General features: G+C 50.1%; 1 protein-coding gene across 4 annotated transcripts; it reads right to left on the bottom strand.

Moving 5' to 3' along the window:
• Positions 1 to 354: 354 nt before the first annotated feature.
• On the bottom strand, positions 355 to 19,219 carry AVIL (advillin). 4 transcript variants are annotated; one of them, XM_004006513.4, is made up of 20 exons: positions 19,120 to 19,219; positions 16,528 to 16,612; positions 15,166 to 15,240; positions 14,219 to 14,415; positions 12,710 to 12,818; positions 12,507 to 12,617; positions 12,064 to 12,266; positions 11,504 to 11,582; positions 11,277 to 11,375; positions 10,446 to 10,599; positions 10,243 to 10,343; positions 9,617 to 9,754; positions 9,349 to 9,507; positions 8,226 to 8,405; positions 6,454 to 6,599; positions 6,202 to 6,346; positions 4,591 to 4,779; positions 3,940 to 4,008; positions 2,713 to 2,829; positions 355 to 944 (listed from the first exon to the last, which is right to left on the bottom strand). In XM_004006513.4, the coding sequence occupies exons 2-20, from the start codon at positions 16,591 to 16,593 to the stop codon at positions 831 to 833; spliced, it is 2,451 nt and encodes an 816-aa protein (XP_004006562.1). In that variant the 5' UTR covers positions 16,594 to 16,612; positions 19,120 to 19,219; the 3' UTR covers positions 355 to 830. The 4 variants fall into 4 exon arrangements, with proteins under 4 accessions (XP_004006562.1, XP_012030032.1, XP_060268869.1 ...); XM_012174642.3 differs by having other exon boundaries at positions 10,243 to 10,599; XM_060412886.1 differs by lacking the exon at positions 11,277 to 11,375.
• Between the last annotated feature and the right edge of the window lie 732 nt (positions 19,220 to 19,951).

Raw genomic sequence — 19,951 nt, 5'->3', positions numbered from 1 at the left:
TGTGGTGCTCGGGCTTCTCATTGCAGTGGCTTCTCTTGTTGCGGAGCACGGACTCTATAAGTTTGCAGGCTTCAGTAGTTGGGGCTCATGGGCTCAGTAGCTGGGGCTTCTGCGCTCTAGAGTGCAGACTCAATAGTTGTGTCTCAAAGGCTTAGTTGCTCCATGGCACGTGGAATCTTCCCAGAGCAGGGATCGAACTCATGTCTCCTGCATCAGCAGGTGGGTTCTTTAACACTGAGCCACTCTAGGGAAGCCCAGCAGTGCCTCTTGACTTCCCCAGTCCTGAGACATTTCTCTCATAGAACACAATAGTTACCCTAATGGGCAGACCCAAAATATTGAAAAGAACTCCCATTTGTCCTTATAGATATCTTTATTCGAAAACTTAAAATTCTGGCACATACAGATTTGAGCATTTAGATTTTGACTTCAGGGTATATATGTGAATAACTTTGATGATTTGTGGGTTAAATAGAAAATACCAACCTTAAAATTTAAACTTAGGCCCTCGCCCCAGAATTAAGCACTTTAAACAATTTTTCTGTTCTCTTACTTTTGACTTCTCCAGATTTTCATGCAGTTTTAGCGTTTTCTGCTAAGGCTTCAGCCAGAAGACCATACAAATTTCAAAGTGAGCAGCTACCATTTTAGGTATATGACAACTAAGAAACGCAGGGATGAGAAAAATGGAGTACATGCTGTGATTGGCAGGCTCAACTATCTCTCCATTAAGTAGCTGGACGTTAGGCAGAAATTAGAGAAATTCTTTCCTGACGTTGGCACTGTCTGCTCTCTTCTGGGATCTTGCAATAGACAGATGCCTTCTTTCCTCAGAAAAGCCCCTTTTCTTTCTTCATCTGGAGCTGTTTCCAGCCAGGCAGAGCAGCAAACTGCCCTCTTGTGATGCCAAACACAGAAACAAAGTCCCGTTCAGAGAGGTAATTCTAAGAGAGAAAACAAAGTTTCTAGTTAGAAGACCTGGCACCTGTCAGTGTTAATGGGGTGCGGGGGCGGGGGGGGGCAGAGGGGCCAAGAGATAGTCCCAAGTAGTTTCTTGAAAGGGGAAGTAGAATGAATTTTTCAGAAAGTCTGTGTTTGACTTAAATTATTCATTGGCTAGCTCTTCAGCTTGTGGAATCCCACCGTGGCCTGTGGAAGCGCTGACTGGGTTCACTGAGCTTGCAGTCCCACCTGGCACCAGTCTCTTGCCAGAAGGACAAGAAATGGGTTATATATTATGTATGAGTGCTAAACATTAGGCTTTGGCTGAATGGAGAGCTAAACTGAGTGACAGGTTTCCTTGCCTTATGCCCTCATCTGCCATTTTTTATTAATATTTTTCTTTTTTTATCTGCCATTTTTTATCCAGATGTTTTCCAATGCAGGATCAGGTGGATCTTGCTGAGAGCATAACATTCTAACATTTATTTATTAATGATTAATTAATATTTTCAGTCCAAGTAAAATTATTAAGGTATGGTTTCTGTTTTCAAGGAAGTTGTAGCCCAGATACTGAAGAATTGGTTACATAAGACACTGTGGAAAATTTAGAGACCCTTCAAGTGAAAGTTGCTCAGCTGTATCTGACTTTTTGCAACCCCATGGACTATACGGTCCATGGAATTCTCCAGGCAGAATTCTGGAGTGCGTAGACTTTCCCTTCTCCAGGTGATCTTCCCAACCCAGGGATTGAACCCAGGTCTCCTGCATCTCAGGTGGATTCTTTACCAGCTGAGCCACCAGGGAAGCCCATGAATACTGGAGTGGATAGCCTATTCCTTCTCCAGTGGATCTTCCCTACCCAGGAATCAAACCGGGGGCAGGCAGATTCTTTACCAACTGATCTATCAGGGAAGCCCAGAGACCCTTCAGGGGGAAAATAAATTCATTCATTCAACATGACTTGATTAAATCAGCTGAAAAGGAAGTTGTGCCTATGATCTGCCAGTCACCATTCAGGTGCTAAGAAGCTGAGAATGTGATGGTGAACAGTACAGACAAGGCACCTCCTTTTGAAGGTGTCAGGGAGTGGGGCAGACAGACATTGAGTGACCAAGTACAAGAGGACTGTAGGGGCTGAGGGAGGCAGGGTCGGGTGGCCAGGGAAGGCCTTCCTGGGGAGGTGACCCTGCAGCTGTGACCTAAACAATGAGGCGGACCTGGCTGTCTGATGATCTGGGAGAGATGTTTTTTCAGGCAGGAGCAGTAACCAGCAGAAAGGCTCACGTTTGAGGAACAGAAAAGCAGCAACTGGCTAAAGGGCTGTAAGTGAAGACAGTAGTGGCCTGTAAGACTAAATCAGAGGTGGGTAGGGGCCAGGTTGTATAGGGCCTTGGAGGCCATTACAGGGACTCTGGATTCTAAGTGCAGTGGGAAGCCATTCGAGGTGTGTTAAACAGAAGAGTATCATCTGCTGTAAAAGCCCATTGGTTGTTATATGGGGATCAGATTGTAGGGACAGAGGTGGAAACTCACTGGGGGCCTATGGCAGTGGCCCATGATGGCTGGCCATACTGGCAGAAGAGAGATGGAGAGCAGTGGGTGGCAGCTAGCTGGTGGGTTGATGTGGGAGGTGAGGAAAAAGAATCGAGAAGGAGCCCTGGATTTCTGGCTTGAGCTCCTGGGTAGGTCAGATGTCTACTGAGTGTTTACAGTGTTGGCCATACTCCGAGATGGTGCTTATGCAGAGTTCCACTCACGTCAGTCACTCACCTCCTTTTTGGCAGGGTTCACATCCTCTGGCAACTCCTGACTCTGATTTTTCAACAGAACTTCTAGGGGGTAATATTTTGGCTCAGAATTCAGGGGAAGGGTTGTGTCCCTCATATCCTAGGGAAGATAAGAATGTAGACACAATAAAAGACCACTCAGGTCTGTGCAATTGAAGTTCTGTGTTTATAACATTTAAATTTTTTTTTTTTCACCACTTCACACTTTATAATCATCTTTTAGAACAGTGGTCCCCAACACTGGCTGCATGTCAGAGTCATCTGGAAATCTAAAATATTTTAGTTTGGGGGTTCTTGGGAAGCTGATTCAGTGAGTCTAAGGTAAATCCTGTATCGTCAGTTGGCGTGAATGTTTTGCATAAATCTCACTTAAATACTGTGATCACATCCTTTCTCTTGGTGCTTTTACTTTGGGCTCTACATTTCTGGCCTTCAGATGATTTAAAATTGAAGTCATACTTCTCTTAAATACATTTTAAAGATGCTACATTGCCATGAGTTTTGAAATCTTGAGTTTTTAGAGCACAAACAACAAAATGCAAGATGGTTTGGACAGTGGTGCTGTGCACTGTCCTGATGTTAAAAAGCTGTTGGATTCTCGGCCAGGAGCTCCACTTTTGGGGGCCATTAAAACAGGGGTAATGGCCTGAGTTTCTGTGGATGCCACTGTCAGAAACTAATAGTGTCACCTGGGTTGAAGTGAAGTGAGCTCGCTTAGTCGTGTCCGACTCTTTGCTACCCCACGGACTGTAGCCCACCAGGCTCTTCCATGGGATTCTCCAGACAAGGATAATGGAGTGGGTTGCCATTTCCTTCTCCAGGGGAACTTCCTGACCCAGGGATCGAACCCAGGTCACCCGCATTGCATGCAGGCACTTTACCCTCTGAGCCACCAGGGAAGCCCCACCTGGGTTAGAAGCTTGTTATTTCTGAAAAATACTACTAGTAAATTTAATCTCTCCTGAGTGACAGAGTTGAATAATTTGATTTGGTAACAGCAAGTCTGTTCTAAATTCTGGAAGGCAGTAAAATAAGGAACTCGGCTCTGAAGCCTGCTTTTTCTACCAATTAAAACAATCTTCACATCCAATTAGACCGTCAGAGTGATACTGAGAAGGACATGATAGGGTTTCGGCCATGCTGTGTCTGTAGCATCTGCTGTTTCTTTCTGGCTCTGGTTGCCTGTGAATAGCTCCTCCAAGAAACTCACAGCAGTGATTCTTGTGATAGCAGCAGCGTCTCCCAGCTCCTCTTTTAACTGTTCATATGATTTCCCTGCCTGGAAAGAAGAGATAGAAAGCACAGGATGAGATGCTGCTTATAGTGGAGGGACGTCTCAGGTCTGGTCTGTAACCCTTGAGAGAAGAAAAACAGCCAGCGGACAGAAAACATTTCAGAGATAAACAGAAAGGACTATGCAGGGTTGGAAGGTACTTAAACATGATCTGCACTTTTTGCTGGTGGCTCCTCAATGTTCCATACTAAGAACAGTTGACTAGGAGTCAGAAAACCTGGCTTCTTCCTACTGGTTGTGACTATAGACAAGTAACTTCTCTGAGCTTCCTCATTTGTAACACAGGCAACAATGTTCCCCTGGCTATCAGGGTGTAATGTGTGTGGACAGACTTCACAAACTTTACTGCTTATCACATTGCCTGTTCCTGAGGCAAGCTGTGAATTTGCCGACTAAACTGCTGGGCAGGATGTGAAAGAGAAGGAAGGTGAAAACGCAAGAGGGGAGAAGGGAGTGGGGAGGTACAGTCCTGGGTCGACTCGGCCCTCGAGTACCCTGCCATCCTTCTGAGCTGTCAGTGCTGAGCACCCTGGCAGTAAGAACATCTCCCTGCTTCTCTGTCCTTACACTCCAAATGTGAGGGTCCCAGGCCAGGAACCAGCCTGTGAAGATGGGAGGCTCGAACCCCTGTTTAACGATCAGGATCGGTGTGCCGGTGTCTCGGCCGCTGGGGTGAGTGTGCAGGTACTCCTGGGCGGTAGACAGAGCACTCTCCTTCTCTGCGGCATTGGCCTCAGCCCCGATCCACAGGAACACCTGTTGTCATAGAGACTGTTCGTTACTGCGCTCACTCGTGCCAAAGCTAGATAGTACACGCTGCCCCGTCTTTCCCCGCCAGCAGTTCAGAGCCTCAGCAGAGTAAAGTTTTTCTCAGATTTGTTTTGATTTGTGTATCTCCCACATCTACATCTCTAGTCCTGAACTCTCTGAACGTCAGCTTCCTGAATCCAGCTGCTTGCAAAACATCTCCTCTTGGCTGTCTCCAAGCACCTCAAGTATAACACCCCCAACATGTAGCTCTTTTCTAAACTTGTATCTGCGTCTCCATTCTTGGGGAATGGTGTCCATTCAGTCACCCAAGGCAGTAACCTGGGAATCATCCTGAATGCCTTCTGTATCACCAGGACTGAGCTAGTTTACCTCCCACGCTTTTGTCAAATCTGTCGCCATCCATCCAGCTCTGCTCCACTGCTTCTGTGTGGGCCAGCAGCAGCTCTTTCTGAACTAGGACCGTGGTGTGCTGACGGGCCTCCCAACGTAGTCTTCTTTTTTGTCACACCCCCTCCCTCCTCTCCCACACTCGCCAGAGTGAGTGATCTAAAGCACACTCTGACCATGTCACTCACCTGCTTAAATTTCAGTAGCTTTCCAGGGTAAGTTCCAAACTTCTTGACTTGGTTGGTAAGGTCCATACCTACTTCTTTAGCTTCACCTCTAGGGCACTCTTTAACTCTGTATTATACTCTGATAATACTCTTTGTAGTTCCCTATATACTAGACTATTTCCTGCCTTGCTTTTCTTTTGCCTGGAATGGCCTCTTTACTTGGTTGATACCTGTTTCTCCTTGGAGTCTGGGAGCCATCTCCTCCAGAGAGTCTTCTCTGAGCCCTTGAACTGTGTTGAATACCCCTAATGTGTGCTCCCGAGGCACTTCATAGGTACCTCCATCACAGTAAAATGATGATTCTATGTCTGGTCTCCTCCACCTTCTATCAGCCTGTAGACTCTGAGAGTGGGGTGGGGCCCTTCGCCTTAGTGACACCACACCCAGCACAGTGATTAGAAAGGAAGAGGTGTCAGGATGTGGCGGAAGGGTGGCCTTGAAGATGTCCCCTTTTATCCCTTTATTCCCCCAAAGGCCCATATCTCCAGGTGTGGAGCCTGCTGCTCTTGGTCCTGAGAGAATGGAGTGTGTGATAGGTAGGATGGCATGATTTTCGCAGAGCATGGTGGGAAAATTCCCAGGATGGTGAGTTTTAAACAACATTCTATTCTCTCCAACGCTGGCAAAAAAGCAGGCTCTCCCTTCGGTCACAACTGACAATTGTTTGATTGACTTGGGGATGGTCCAGGGCTACCCTGGCTTAACTGGGGTTTGGGGGAGAGATACTATACAAAAATAGACTAAAGCGTGAGGATGTCTGTCATTCGTTCCAAGCTCTCCGGCTGTGTCTTACCTGGTCCCAGGTATCCAGGAGCATCACGTCACCTGGGTTCAGGTCGTCCTGGGTGAAGTCTATGATCTCAGTGACAGTGAACCGGCCAGTCTTATTGGAACATTCAAAGAGACGAGACTGGACATCTAGGATCTCCTGCTGTAGTCTGCAATACAGTCCATGCAGAGGAGCTGAGCTGCTTGGAAATCACCTGCAGTTCACCAGTCTGGGAGGCAGGGGGAGCCAAACGGAGGGGATGCTGCGGTCCTGTACCTTTTGTCACTGGCGTAGGGAGTTTTCCCTCCCAGCAGGTCCCAGAACTCAGCTGGCTCCTGGCCCTCAGCCACTGTGTTCTCAGTACCGTCGCAGAGAAGTCCGGCCAGCTCCTTAGCCATCGCCCGCTCATCCCCACTAGACCCCTGAGAACGGTGTGGCGAGAACACAGATGTTAGTCACACACAGGCACGTTGATGTGGGAATAAAGTGCCTTAGACTAATAACTCAGTGTAGAAGGAAATGGCACCCCACTCCAGTGTTCTTGCCTGGAGAATCCCAGGGGTGGGGGAGCCTGGTGGGCTGCTGTCTATGGGGTCACACAGAGTCGGACACGACTGAAGCGACTTAGCAGCAGCAGCAGCAGCAGCCAGGATTAGTCACCAAGCCAAAAGACCTCAGGACAGGGAGATAGATGGGTTTGTTCCGGTGCTTGGAAGGGTGGTTCTGGTGCTTGGAAGGGTGGAGGCGGGGGTTGGGGGCTGGGGGGGTGGGTGGTGGGTGGGAAGGAGGAAAACAGTGTGGAAGCAAAGGACAGGACTGGACTCTGAACTGGTCAGTGGGTATTGAGAGGTCACTTTTGTTTTACCTTCAGTTGGAATTTTAGCACCTACTTTTGATTTTTTTTTAAGAAAAAAATTAAACTTATTTTTAAAATTATATACAGGAAAATTCACCCTTTCTGCCATAGAGTTCTATGACTCTTGACAAATGCATAGAATCATGCTACCACCACCACAACAAAAACAGAAGTTGCCTCACCTCTGCAAAAGCTTCCCTCAGACTACCGTACCTTTGTAGTCAAACCCTCCCTGAATCCTTAGCCTCTGGCAACCAGGGATCTGTTCTCCATCACTACGGTTTTGCCTCTTCCAAAACCTGGTAAATGGAGTCCTACACTGTGAGGCCTTTGAGTCTAGCTTCTTTCACTTAGCATAACGCATCTGAGATTCTTCCTTGCAGCTGTGGGTGTTCTGCAGCTGAGTAGTATTCCATTCCAGTTGTGTGGAGGCACCACTGCTTGCTTATCCATCCTCCAGTTGATTTGCTTCCAGTTTTTGGCAATTACAAATAAAGGTGCTATTAAACATTTCTGTATAGATTTTTGTGTGAAGGTAGTTTTTTCACATGGGTACATACCCAGGAATGGGCTCATACAATAAGTATGTGTTTTATAAGAAACTGTCAAATAGTTTTCTAAGGCCATATTTGCATTTTCACCTGCAGTGTGTGAGAATTCCTATTGCTTTTTGCCACCAGCACTAGATATTATCAGTTTTTTAGTCATTACTCCTAGGTGGGTAGTGGTATCTCATTGGGGTTTCTATTTGCATTTCCCTAATGACTATTATTGAGCATCTTTTTCTATTCTGTTCTCTTTTGTAAAACAGTTCTAGTGCTTTTCAATGCATGAAATCTGAATTGACAAACATCATATTTTTAGTGTTCTTTTGTTCAGTGTTAATGCCTGTCCTATTACAGTGCATCACACTGGTGTGGAAAGATTGGCTTTTCCATCCTGCATCCAGCCTCCATGTGTTTAGCTGTTTATGGAGGGTCTCCTGGGTGTGAGGGGTGCCATTATTGAGTGTGTAACTGGAGGCCTAATTGTGAGAAACACCGCTGGTCCCTTTGAAGAATCTTTAGGAGAAGACTCCTCTTTGTGAGGACTGCTCCAGCCTACTCTAAGTTCCTTTGCCCTTGCTGACCAGAGGGTGGGTGCAGGGCTGGGAGCCAAGGGATGGGTGTGACTGCTGGGCCAGCCGTCCTACCTTGCCAAACCACAGGTAGTGCTCTGCCTGCGTCCGCAGCAGAAAGACATCATTGGAGTTTAGGGAGGAGGTGAAGGCTGGGACTTCCACTGCTTTGGTGTTATATTTGTTATGTCCTTGAATCTGGAAGAGTCTTACTGGAGGATCTGGCTCAGCATTTCCCTTCCTAGAAGTCCCACCCTAGAGAGAAAAAGAAAAGCAGAGTCTAGATCTAAGGTGTGCCGTGTGTGCTGAGCACTGGGCCAGCGCTGTGGAGAACAGGGCTGTATCTGACACCATTTTTGCCCTCAAGGAGCTTCTCAGCCAACTGAGAGAGGTTGAGGTGAGCCGGAGTCACGTTACCAACAGTGTTAGCTTTCGGGGGCTTCCCTGGTTGTCCAGCAGCTAAGACTCTGTGCTCCCAGTGCAGGGGGCCCAGCTTCAATCCCTGGTCAGAGAACTAGGTCCCACATGTGAGAGCTAAGACCCTCTGCAGCCAAATAAATAAATATTTTTAAGAAATGGTGTTAGCTTTCATTCTGAGACCTGAGTCATATGCCAGGCTCTTTTCTGGTGCCTTGACTATATCATTTTATTGATCCTCATAATAACTCTGTGAAGTAGGTATTATTATCCCACAGTGCAGGTGAGGAAACTGAAGCTCAGAAAACTGGCTAATCAATGACAAGACTAGGGCTTGACCACAGACTTGTGTATGTCAAGCCTGTGACATCATACAGTCCTGGTGGTGCTTCAGCCAAGGCTTTCTGGAAGACATGGGACTGGAGTCAGGGGCACAGTGGCTGGAGGAGGCAGACAGGACAATAGAGCACATGTGAGGTCTAAAGAGGAGACCCACCTGACTGGAGTGGAGTGTGGAGGTTAGGGAGCTGAGGCTGATGCACCTGCACAGGTGATACGGGTCAGATTATACAAGACCTTGAACATGACTAGGCAGGAGTGTGGATTTGAAGCCCTAGGCAGTCGGGATACACTTCAGTGTCTTAGAGAGATTCACCCCCTTCTCGTCTGTGTCCACCCCAAGCCCCACTCTCCACCCCTCCTCTCCTCTACTGTAGCTCCCTGCTGACCTGCTGGTTCTGAGCATTCTGCTTCTGGTGGAATTTTACCTAAGGTTTCTCACCTCAAAGATGACCAGCTTTCCTTTGAAGATGGCCATGAAGTGGCGCGGCTCCTTCCCCATGGTGACCCGAACCTGCACGGGGGCCCCTTCAAACTGCTGGTCCACCTCTACCGCCTGATATGCCGAGGCTGCCAGCTCATCCTGTGAGGCGTGGCGGCCCTGCAGGGGTGAGAGGGTGCAATGGGGCCCTGCCACCTCCCCCCTCCCCGCTGCTCAGTGGCCAGAGGAAGCACCAGGATCCAAAGCTAAGAGCCTGCCCCAGGCCTACCTGCCAGATATACAGGATGTAATGAGGCTTCCCATGCATCTCGTACGTATAGAGAACCAGATAGCAGTCTCCCCCGTAAAAAAAGCCATACCACTGGTGCTCCACGGGGACCAGCTCCAGGTTTTCTATCCTCCAGACCTGGGCATAGAAGGAGACACAGTTCCCCAGAGATGGGGGGAGTCCTCTTTGAACAAACAGCCACCTGGAGGGAACTGGGCCATGCTGAGCAGAGAATCCAGGTGGATAAGGCACAAAGGTCCATTCACAGTACCCCTTATCCTCTGCTGCTTCTTCCCAGTACTGAGGGCTTATCACATTTGCATGATTTGAATCCGGAGAACTAGGTCATCCCTGGTCAGATGCACCCCCATCACAGCTCAGAGGTGATTTGAATGCATCTGCCAGGTGAGCTGTTGACAGCACACTGGGGTGCCTACCTTTCCCTTCCCTGAAGAATTGTGGGAGAGCCCTGCAGACGCAGACACCTCTTAGGGAAGGGTCCCGAGGCCCCGGAGGTGACAAGGGCAGCAGAGGAGACACCGGATCCTGTGCGCTCCTCTGCAGCAAAGCAGCCAGGTGAGCCGGTGCCCTGCCTGCCCGGGCACACGGGGCACTGGGCTTATTACCTCAACTTTGCCATTGCCGTCATCCACCATTCTTTCCTGGGCTGCCACCCCTGGTTTGGTGTGCAGCAGAATTACATCAAATTTATCCTGGAAAACCTTCGCTGCAGAGAAGGGGTTGGGAGAAGCCAGGTGAGTGAAAAGCATCCGTGCCCGTCTTTCTAGAGACTCCCCACAATGAGAACACCATCTGGGGGCAGTCTTACCAACTTTACCCACGCTGAACGTTTTCCCCAGACCTGTGGTCTGTTCCTTCACCGTCCACTTCTGGAACAGCTGCTTGAACATGGCCGACTCGGCACCGTCATTGACGGTCTCCACGTTGGTGCTGCTGGGGTAGCCCTTCATCCTGATGAAATTCTGTGGGTACCCCCCCACCCCCAAAGGGCAGGTCAGTCAGGGAATGCACTGGGTTCTTGGCTTGACTGGTAATTCATCCCTTTGAAGCCATTGGATAAGATTGTTTCCTTCTGGGAGTCAGAGCCAAATTCTAACCCACTTCTGTCTAGGGACCAAGCTAGCTGCCTCAAGGAAAGGACTAAATGGAACACTTTGGCATTCCTTCATTGGTCATGATTATTACTGATTTTTTTTTAATCCCCTGTAGTATATTCCTTCAGCACTTTTGTACTCTACTGACTTTGCATCACCTTCATTTGCATTTTTTTTTTTTTTTTTTTTGCTTGGTAGATGCATCCTGCTTGGTTCAGCTGCAGGAGGCTGCACAATAATGTCATAAGTTCCTTGAGGACAGGGCTGTTGATATGTGATATTGCCTTCAATAATAACAGCCACCTTTTATTGGGCAGTTGTGTGTGCCAGTGTGTTTGAGTGCTTTACAAATGTTATTTAACCATCACAACAACTCCAGGAGGTAACACTAGACCTGGATTTGAATCCCAGTTTGTCTGTCTGACTGTGAAGTCACGGATATAACTGCGATATTTTGTGCTCCAGCGCCTAGTACGGCTCTCCGAGCACCTCTGACACTTTGTGGACAGACTTTTTGGATAATACTGCATGTCCATAGCTCCTACCAGGGCTTTAGACATGGCCATCTGTTTCTCAGCCTTTGTGGCTCCTCTTCCTTTCCACACATAGATCTTGGTTCCACTTTGGTCCAGGAGGTAGCAGTCCTGAAGCAGATGGCCAGGGACAAAAGTGGTTACTGCTGCCCGAGACCATAAGGAAGGCCTCTCTGTGCAGCCTGCCTCTGAAGCCAGGTCCAGCTACCCCAAGCCAAGCCCACCCAAGTGCTACTCACATCAGGGTTCAGTAAGTCCTGGACCAGAGGCCTCGTCGCTACCTCTGTGACCACCAGCTGTCCAGATGAATCTGAGACACTGCAGAAGGGGAGAAGTTAGCCTGTACCTTCCCTTCTACAACGCATCATGTGGTCAGTTTGCTATTTCCTGCTTTGGTCTTAGGATAAAGTTTCTGGGTAGAGTTTGGCTTCTTGCGACAGGCATGGCTTGAGTGCAGACTGGAATGTGATGGACACTGTTGTCTGGGGGAGACTTCTGTGTATCTCTTTCCTGAATATTATCTCCACCCTGCCCCTGACATTATCCTATCCACACCCCTGGGATGCATAGACCTGAGCCAAGGAACATTCTCTCCCAGAGACCAGGAATATTGCTAACAAGAGCAGACAGTAGCTGCTCAGGGAACAATGAGTTCCTTGTAGAAGCTGCATTCGAAGAAAGACTGAAAGAAACCCAGGTGCCTGCACCCCAGATGGAGCCAAGCAGAAGTGCTTGTTTCTCTGGGGGCCACCTTCTCCTGACCCCAGGTTCCAACCAGCAGCCAGCCTTAGCTACTCACTGATACAACGTGATGTTTGATTTCTGCTGCTGATCTATGACCTCATCTGGGACTGCCGGTTGGATAATGGAGCGCCGGCCAAGGGTGTCCTGAAGGACCTTCATCAGCTCCGGGCTGGCTGCCTCCTTGTCTCCCTCGATCACTCCTATCTCAGCACGGCCCCCTCGCTCCCTGTCCCGAATATCCTTTGCCAGAAGCATTGCCTGTAAAGAAGGCCAGGGATGCCCTTAGCTCCAAGAGAAACAGCCTAGATCCCAGACACAGGGGTTACCCTGATGCTGAGGAACCCCAGGCTGAGTCGCAGCCTCTGTCATGTGGCCTGTCTCTGAAACAGATGCTGCTCAAAGGCAGGCATCTGGCTGGAAGGGCAGGAAAGAGCCAGCCAGGAAAGAAGAAGGAAAGAGTAGCTGGGGGAAAGGAGGGGCCGACTGCATGGGCCACACCTTCAGGCGCTCCCCACTGTTGCTCTCCGGGCCGTTCCATTGGATGATGACCTTCCCAAGATCCAGCAAGAAGACATCCCCTTGGTTAAAACTGTCCCAGCTCATTTCCACCTGCAGAGAAGAGGTAGACATCAGGCAGAAGGAATTCCTGAGTGCCACGCGGAGAGGCCTCAGGCCCAGGACAGACAGGGGGCAGGACTCACCTCGGTGGCCCGGATGTTTCTCTTCCCCTTCACATGCAGCAGCCGCTTCACATCGTAGGTGTTGGTCTCCACGTGCTTCATCCCAGAGGCCACACCCCCCTTCTTGTAGCTGAGGGAACAACCGTTGCGTTATTTACTGAGAACCTGCTGTGTGCCAGGTCCTGGGGAGAGAGTCGTGGGCCACACAGAGGCAGCCTCTGCCCACACAGGTGATGACGGTAAATGAGCAAGGCAAACACTGATGCTGGTCACCCCTGCCACAGAGTTGCCCTCAGTGGAGGGCTTTTTGACAGAACATTTGGGGCTGTCTTCTTTGGAGGACTGACATTTGAGTTGAGATATTAAGAGTAGGAACCAACCGCCAGAGGACTAGATCTCCAGACAGAGGAGTGATTGAGTCCCCACGGCATGGAAGAGCTTGGTTTGTTTTGTTCTTGAAGCTGAACATCATGTGTGTTGGGGGAGGGGCACAGTCATCTCCCTGTGGCCTGAAGACCAACTCACTCCAGGAAACCACTCTCCTGCCTCTGGTCTCACCCCAACCCAGCCTCCTCTAGGCATCCCACATGTGAAGGGCACCCAGAAAGCCCCCGGGAGCAGAGGGCCTCTGTTGCTGGGTTCCCTGGTGACTCAACAGGCTGCTCTGTGCCCAGTGGGTCCTCAGTGAGGACTGCTCACCTGCAAGAAGCTGGCCTTCGACCAGCCTCAGAACTCTTGAGCTCCTTGAGATTGACAACAAAAGAATTCCAAGTGTAAATGTCGTCAATCTCAAGTGTAAGGTTTGGAGGTGATCAAACTCCTCAGCTCATGGAAGGCTGTCTGTCATCACTGGCCTTTACAAGACCCCCCTCTTGAAGTGTTCATGTGTTCCCTTCTATCTGCAAACCCTCCCCTCCCCGCCTTTTTCTCCCCACCATAGGCATCCATTCTAACCATTTAACATCTATCTTTCCATTTTCATTCTGGTAAACGTGGCCTGTTGTTTTGTGCTTATGTCATTTTTTACAAACATGAATTGGCATTCTGTTCTCTATTTCAAGCCTGTTTCTTCCTGTGTTCCTTAAGCCCAGTGTTTTTAAGGTGTGTCCACAGGTCAGATGTGTCTTAATGTGACGGCATGGTACTCCGTGCTGTCTCGGAGTGTTTCTCCTGTTCAGTCTCCCCGGGGGAGGCACGCCCCACTGCCTGCAGCTTCTCACCACCGCTAATACTACTATGAACATTCTGGCTCCCGTGCCCTTGTGGACCTGGGAACTGCCCCAGTGGCAGTAGCAGACTGCCCTCCGGAACACTGGGCCAGTCCTCGCTCCCACCAGCAGGGCTCCAGGCCCATCTCCCCACAGCCTTGCCAACACTCAGCAGCACCCAGCTCTCTAACTTACACTGGTGGAAAGAACAGCTTTGTTTTGATTCGCATTGCTCTGATTACTTTCTCACATACTTTTTAGCCTTTGGGTTTCCTCTTTGGTGGACCACATCTATGTCCTTGCTGTGTGCCCAGCTACTCACATGATGCCCTGCTTGAAGTATCCGTGGAAGGTGTCGGACTCGTGGTACTGGACCTCCCGGTGCTGAACAGGGCTGCCCCCCAGGTAGTCGTCCAGCTGCGTAGTGTAGATGGCTGCACAGCTCTGTTCATCCTGGGAGGAGTCCTTCCCAATCCAGAAGTGGATGTCTTGGGAGAGGAGGCTGCCCACTCTCCGGGTCTGGGGTATAGTCAAAGAGACTGGCTCAGGGGCCGGTTTGCCCCTCTGGCCTGGGAAGGTAGCTGCCTAGGGTGACTTGTGTCCCATTCTGGGCAGGCTCGGGCCTCTGTGTCCTGCTCTGCAGTCTCTTCCTCCCTGCAGTGTCCCCTGGGCAGACCTGTTATGTGACTCAAGCCCTAGCAGCCTGAGTCCCTCCCTACGTTTGGGGAATGCTGACAGCTTACTGTCCTCCACATAAGCAGAGGTGGGAGGATCTTCCCAGGCTAGACTGCAGGCAAGAGTTCTCTTGTTGTTCATTTGCACCCCTGCACTCTCACAGCTGTATAGAGCTGCTGTTTGCCAGCGTGGCTCTGTCAGCACCATCCATGTGCGAGGCTGTTCCCTCGGCTAGGTGAGCACTTTGAGGCCAGAGACGGCCCTGTGTCCACCTAGCCTTCCTCCACAGCACTGTAATCTGGGGTCTGGGCCCAGGAGGCCGAAGCCTGGCTGTGGGCCACGTGCTGAGGTTCAGACTGAGGGCCACACTCCGCCCCCCCCCCCCAATTCTGATGCAAAATTTAAAACCCTGGTCTAAGCACAGCCTTTGATAGTCAAACTGGAAGCCTGTTCCATGCAATAGCGAGGAAGAATCAAGATGGATACCAGAGAGGCCTGATTAACTTTGTGGGCAGATCTCCCAGGGAAGCCCTGGAACTGGCTTTCTGGGGAGGAGCTTGTGAGAATCAGAGGAGAGGGCGGGACGGTGCTCACCGAGAGGATGACATAGCAGTCTCCCTCGTAGAAGTTGCCATGGGCACTCAGGGGGACCAGCGCCAGCTCCATTTTCTGGAAGGACAGGGGTATGGGTAGGCTACATTCCTTCCCCCTCTCCCCCGCAAGCCTCCTCCCTCCACGCTATTATTTGGCACAGGTGACAGGGCTGGGGAGTGGGTGGAAAGGTAGGGAGATGTCCCCAACGGGGCATGGCGGCCAGCCCCAGGATGAGCGCACATCCCTTCGCCTTCTGCTGAGCTCCGCCCGCACAGCCCGGGGTCTGTCCTCCCACCACCTGCCTGGTCTCATCTCGCTACACTGAGGAATCTGTGAGCCCCCTCAGTCCTATGCAGCTGGGTGTAAGCCCTCAAGGAAGAGCCTCAAGTCTCCGAGCCGAAGCACCAGGGTCTCCAGCACTGACTCCATCTACCCAGCACTGGCCCAGGTCTGAGAATGGAGTGGAATACCCGGATTCTGTGTGGCTCTGGGGGCTGAGGGCTGGCTGTGTGCAGGTTCTGAGCTCAGGGCTCCTGTCTGGAGTCTGGATTGGAGCTCTGGTGCATCTGTCATAGCACGTCTGGCTCGTCCCAGGAGAGCCATTCATGTGGCCTCAGATGGGGACTTTCATCACTGTCTCCAAGGAGGTAAACCTGCGGTCCTATGTGAGTATATTCTATGTAAAATATGTGTGTCAAATGTGAAAATATTAAATATCCCACAGTTTGTGTGACTTCTTGTTCCTATTAGTTGTTAAATGCCCAGGGAGCCTTAAAAGCAGTGGGAGTGCCTGGCTCTGAGCAGCTCGCTAGGCAGCTGTGACCCCTCCTATGGACGACAGTGAGGTGGGCATCTCCCCTGGGTTTTATGCAGCAGTCTCTCACTGGGCTCAGAGCAGGGAGGAGGAGGAGGTGAGGCTTTCTGGACCAGGGCGGTTCCCAGCTACAGACCGGTGGTGCTCCAGGTCAGCCAGAGGGGCTCAAGCCAGAGTAGAAGGGATGAGCAGGGCCCCATCTATGGTGTACCCAAACTTCCTACTTTGCAGGAGCGAGAGTGCCCCGTGCAAGACAGGTTCCATTGTCCTGACTAGAGCAGCCAGTAGTCTTGGGGCTCTCTGGGTGGCCCGGGCCCCACCCATCTCTCCAGGGCATTTACTGGAAGTGCAGATGGCTGGATAAAGGGCCAGCTTATTTTTGCTTGGAGCCCTGCTCCCAAAGTGAAGAGCATTTCTTCCAGTTCACCCGCCCGCTCTGTGCAAGGATAGGAGGCCATGTTCTTCAGCCCTGCCTCTCACTGCTGCGGAGCCACTAGCAGGAGACTCAGTGTGGGGGGCCTTCAGCAACCCCTTCCAGCCCAGCTCACCTCTATCCTCCAGGTGATGATCCCAGGGTCGTTGCCCACAGCCCGGAAGGCGCTGCTCAGAGACATGGTGCTTGTCTTCCCGGGACTGAAACATCACAGACAAGTGGGGAGATGACGCCTCTCAGAGCAGGCATCCAGCCCACTTTCCTCCTAAGTCACTTCCCAATCTCTTGTCAGCCATCCGGCCATGTCCTCACAGCGCATCCCTGCACCGTCATCTCACAGTGATGTGGGAAATGACTTGTCCAAGTTCACATCGTAAGCCTGGCTGACCCAGCGGGGAGGTGGTGGGGGGTGGTGCCCACCGGAAGTTCTGCTTCGCCCTTGCCACTTCCCTCGTTAAGAGCTCTGGTGGTAACAGGCATGATTATTTACCAAAGGGGTGACAAATGTGTTAAGCCCTCTGTTGACTGACTTTCTCTCATTTAATTCTCATAAGCTGAATATATTTCCTTCATCTTAACATTGTGGGAAAATTGAGGTTCAGAGAGGTTAAATAATTTGCTCAGTATCACTGGAAAGAAATCCCTCCCTGATCTTAAAATCTCTGTTCTAATTACTCTGAGGTACTGCAACCCTTCCTAACTTACCTAAATCCAGTGGCCCATGGGGCTGAAAAGCTTACATCAGAGTATTTCCAAACTGAGTTTCCTTCTATCATTCTTATTCCAGTTCTCCCAGACTCTTTGCTTGGCAGGTCCTCTTCACAGTCCACTCTTTGGGCTTCCACTTACCAGACTTTTTAAAGTAAACCATCCTTAAACTATCCCATCCTGCTTTTGTCATATGACTAATATATTCCCCGTGCCTCACAGAGGAAAAGGGAAAGTAAAATGGCAGAGGTGGGACATAGAATTTAGGGGGTGGACTTCCCTGGCAGTCCACCACTTAAGACTCTGGGATTTCCAATGCAGGGGGTGGCGGGTTGGATCCCTGGTTGGAGTACTAAGAGTTCAGGGTGCCAGCAGGGACAGGTGGGCGTGGCCTGTGGACAGATCCTACCCACCGCCCCCCCCCCCCCCCCTCAGTCCCCCACAGATCCAGCCAGTGGTGCAGTGGCCTCCCGCAGGCGGGGTGTGGAGCGACAGCGAGAGGGAAAGAGAAGTGCGCATTGGGCACCATCTCTACTCGAGGTGTGTCTAGGGTTATCAAGCACCTACACATGGCCATGGTCACACAGCTTTTACATAATGAAGATTCCTGTGCGGTTCTTGCTCTCAAGGGGCCTGCAATTTCGTGATACACAGTAACTGATGGATGCTCTCACAGGCAAAGGTGAAGGATGGGCTTGACTGATTCATTAATCATAGGGAAAGGAAAAAACAAAAACCAAACACCCTGAAAGGTCTATCTGGGATTTTGCTGGGAAAGTGTTAGTCACTCAGCTGTGTCTGACTCTTTGTGACTCCATGGACTGTAGCCCACCAGGCTCCTCATCCATGGAATTCTCCAGGCAAGAATACTGGAGTGGGTAGCCATTCCCTTCTCCAGGGCATCTCCCTGACCCAGGCATCGATCCCGGGTCTTCTGCATTGCAGGCCATCTGAGCCACCAGGAAAGCCTGGGGTTTGGCTATTTGGAAGCATATTGTGTTTGTTAGGAGGAGCATGTCTGGCCATTCTTTTCTTGAGCCTTGGTAGATGAACCTAGGTTTGGATATGTGCCATTATCTAGTGTGGACACTGGCAAAACAAAAAAAAAAGAGAAACAAAAACCTCCCTTTGTCTACTGCTGTAGCAGGCCTAAAGCAGAGCAATGATGCGGAACAGTCAATGTTTGAGGATTTCATTTGATAACTGGCACTGCCCCACCCTGTGCTGCTTGGAACTGCTGGGGAATATTTGTTCAGGTTTTCTGCAGATCCTAGATTTCAGTCACTAAAGGTAAATGCCATGACCAAACTAGGGGAAGGGGATAAAGACCAATTCGTTCCTGGGAGAGAGCTAAGTGTAAACCTGCTAAAAGTCAAACCAGCGGTCACTAATTAGGACTGTGAGTCCAGGGGCCAAAAGTGGTCCCAATTCCCAACAGGGACTTAGCAATCAAGACACTCACTGGGCCAGGAGTCCTGAAATGCAGGACAGGACATGCTCACAAAAGGAACTTTGCCGTACTGGAACACCTAGAAGGTGTGATTTCCATCTGTGACACCGAAGTCTCCCAAAGCATCTCTCCGTCCCTCCTCAACTCCTAATTTATTAACTTAGTATCCTTTGACACTACCGATGGGTAGGGTGCGGTTTTGAAATCCCAGGTTAAAAGGTAGTGGCCCTTAATTCCTATCAACACTCCTATGAATGGACCCCAAGTAGAGGGAGCTGGTTTTCATTTATGCCTTGCTCTACACCATCTATTTGAGCTAGGGTATTCTCTTTCTTAGCTTTTGAAAATGTGCCTTAATGTTTAGGGGTCTCTCAAAAATTACCTCAACTTCTCAGCAGGAAGTTTGCAAAACTGACAAGCTCCTGCTTCAATCCTCTAAAAGCCTCATCCAAGAAGACAAGGCCAAGGAAATTTCAATGTCTTCTCCTTTCTTTCTAGTCTAGTAAAATTGCTCTACTGACATGCACCCATAAACCAAAGAGAACTTACCTTGCCTTCTCTCACCAGTCTTCCCAGTTTTCTTGCAGTCGGTAAGCAGTGTTGAGGAACCACCCAATGTGGGAGGCTCCAGGCCCTGCTGCCTTCTCTTAATAATGGCTGTGCAGACACTGGGTTTTATTTGCTTGGGTTTGCATTTTAACCGCATTTTCCTAGTCCTGGCCAATCACAGCCAACCTAGCCCTGGGCTTGACTTATTCAAACCAGAGGGAAAGCTTTATCTGTTCCTATTCAAAACAGCAAAAATAAGAGCAGACTTTTAAAGGCTTCTTTTTAACTCCAGTCCCACTCCCTGATCTAATTGATTTTTTAAAAGTGCAGTCCATCAATAATGCAGGAAAGAGGGTGGGAGGATATGAAATTTGCCATCCTGTAGATATGAATGCATTATGATGACAGGAGGCAGGGCTGGGCTGCCCGCTGAGCCCCTGGGGTGTCCAGGCTGGCAAGCGCCTCCCCCAGAAGCTTCTGGGCATTTCTCGGAGGTGAAGTCTGGGTGAAGGGCCTACAGTGTGTTATCAGGTCATCCTGTTTTGTCCCTTGGCAGTCCAATCAAAGTCTGAGTGCTTACTAGGTGCCAGGAACCACTGTTGAGTTTCAGGACTCCTGTTCTGGGAAAACCAGTAAGGGGCACAGAAGGAAGACTCTACGTCCCTAAGTCCCTCCAGGGCTTCTGGTTCCTCACCAGAAGTCAATAGGACACCAAGCATATGCTTATTAAGCACCTGGAGGGAATGGGGTTGGTTCCACCCAGGGGCCAGGGAAGAGCTAATAGAGCCCGACTTCTGTGACCTCGGGCAGAATCCCTGTGCTGAGTCCATAG

Source organism: Ovis aries, chromosome 3 (genome assembly GCF_016772045.2).
Source record: "Ovis aries strain OAR_USU_Benz2616 breed Rambouillet chromosome 3, ARS-UI_Ramb_v3.0, whole genome shotgun sequence".
In the NCBI taxonomy this organism is placed as follows: domain Eukaryota; kingdom Metazoa; phylum Chordata; class Mammalia; order Artiodactyla; family Bovidae; genus Ovis; species Ovis aries.
Note: the sequence above shows the minus strand (reverse complement) of the source record. Positions and strands in the feature narration are given on the sequence as shown.

Coding starts and splice junctions, on each gene's coding strand:
- AVIL (XM_012174642.3), bottom strand. CDS start 16,593: ATGTCTCTGAGCAGCGCCTTCCGGGCTGTGGGCAACGACCCTGGGATC. Junction 11,376..11,503: donor AGGACTTACTGAACCCTGAT/GTGAGTAGCACT, acceptor CATCTGCTTCAG/GACTGCTACCTCCTGGACCA. Junction 4,780..6,201: donor TCCTGGATACCTGGGACCAG/GTAAGACACAGC, acceptor CTATGACAACAG/GTGTTCCTGTGGATCGGGGC.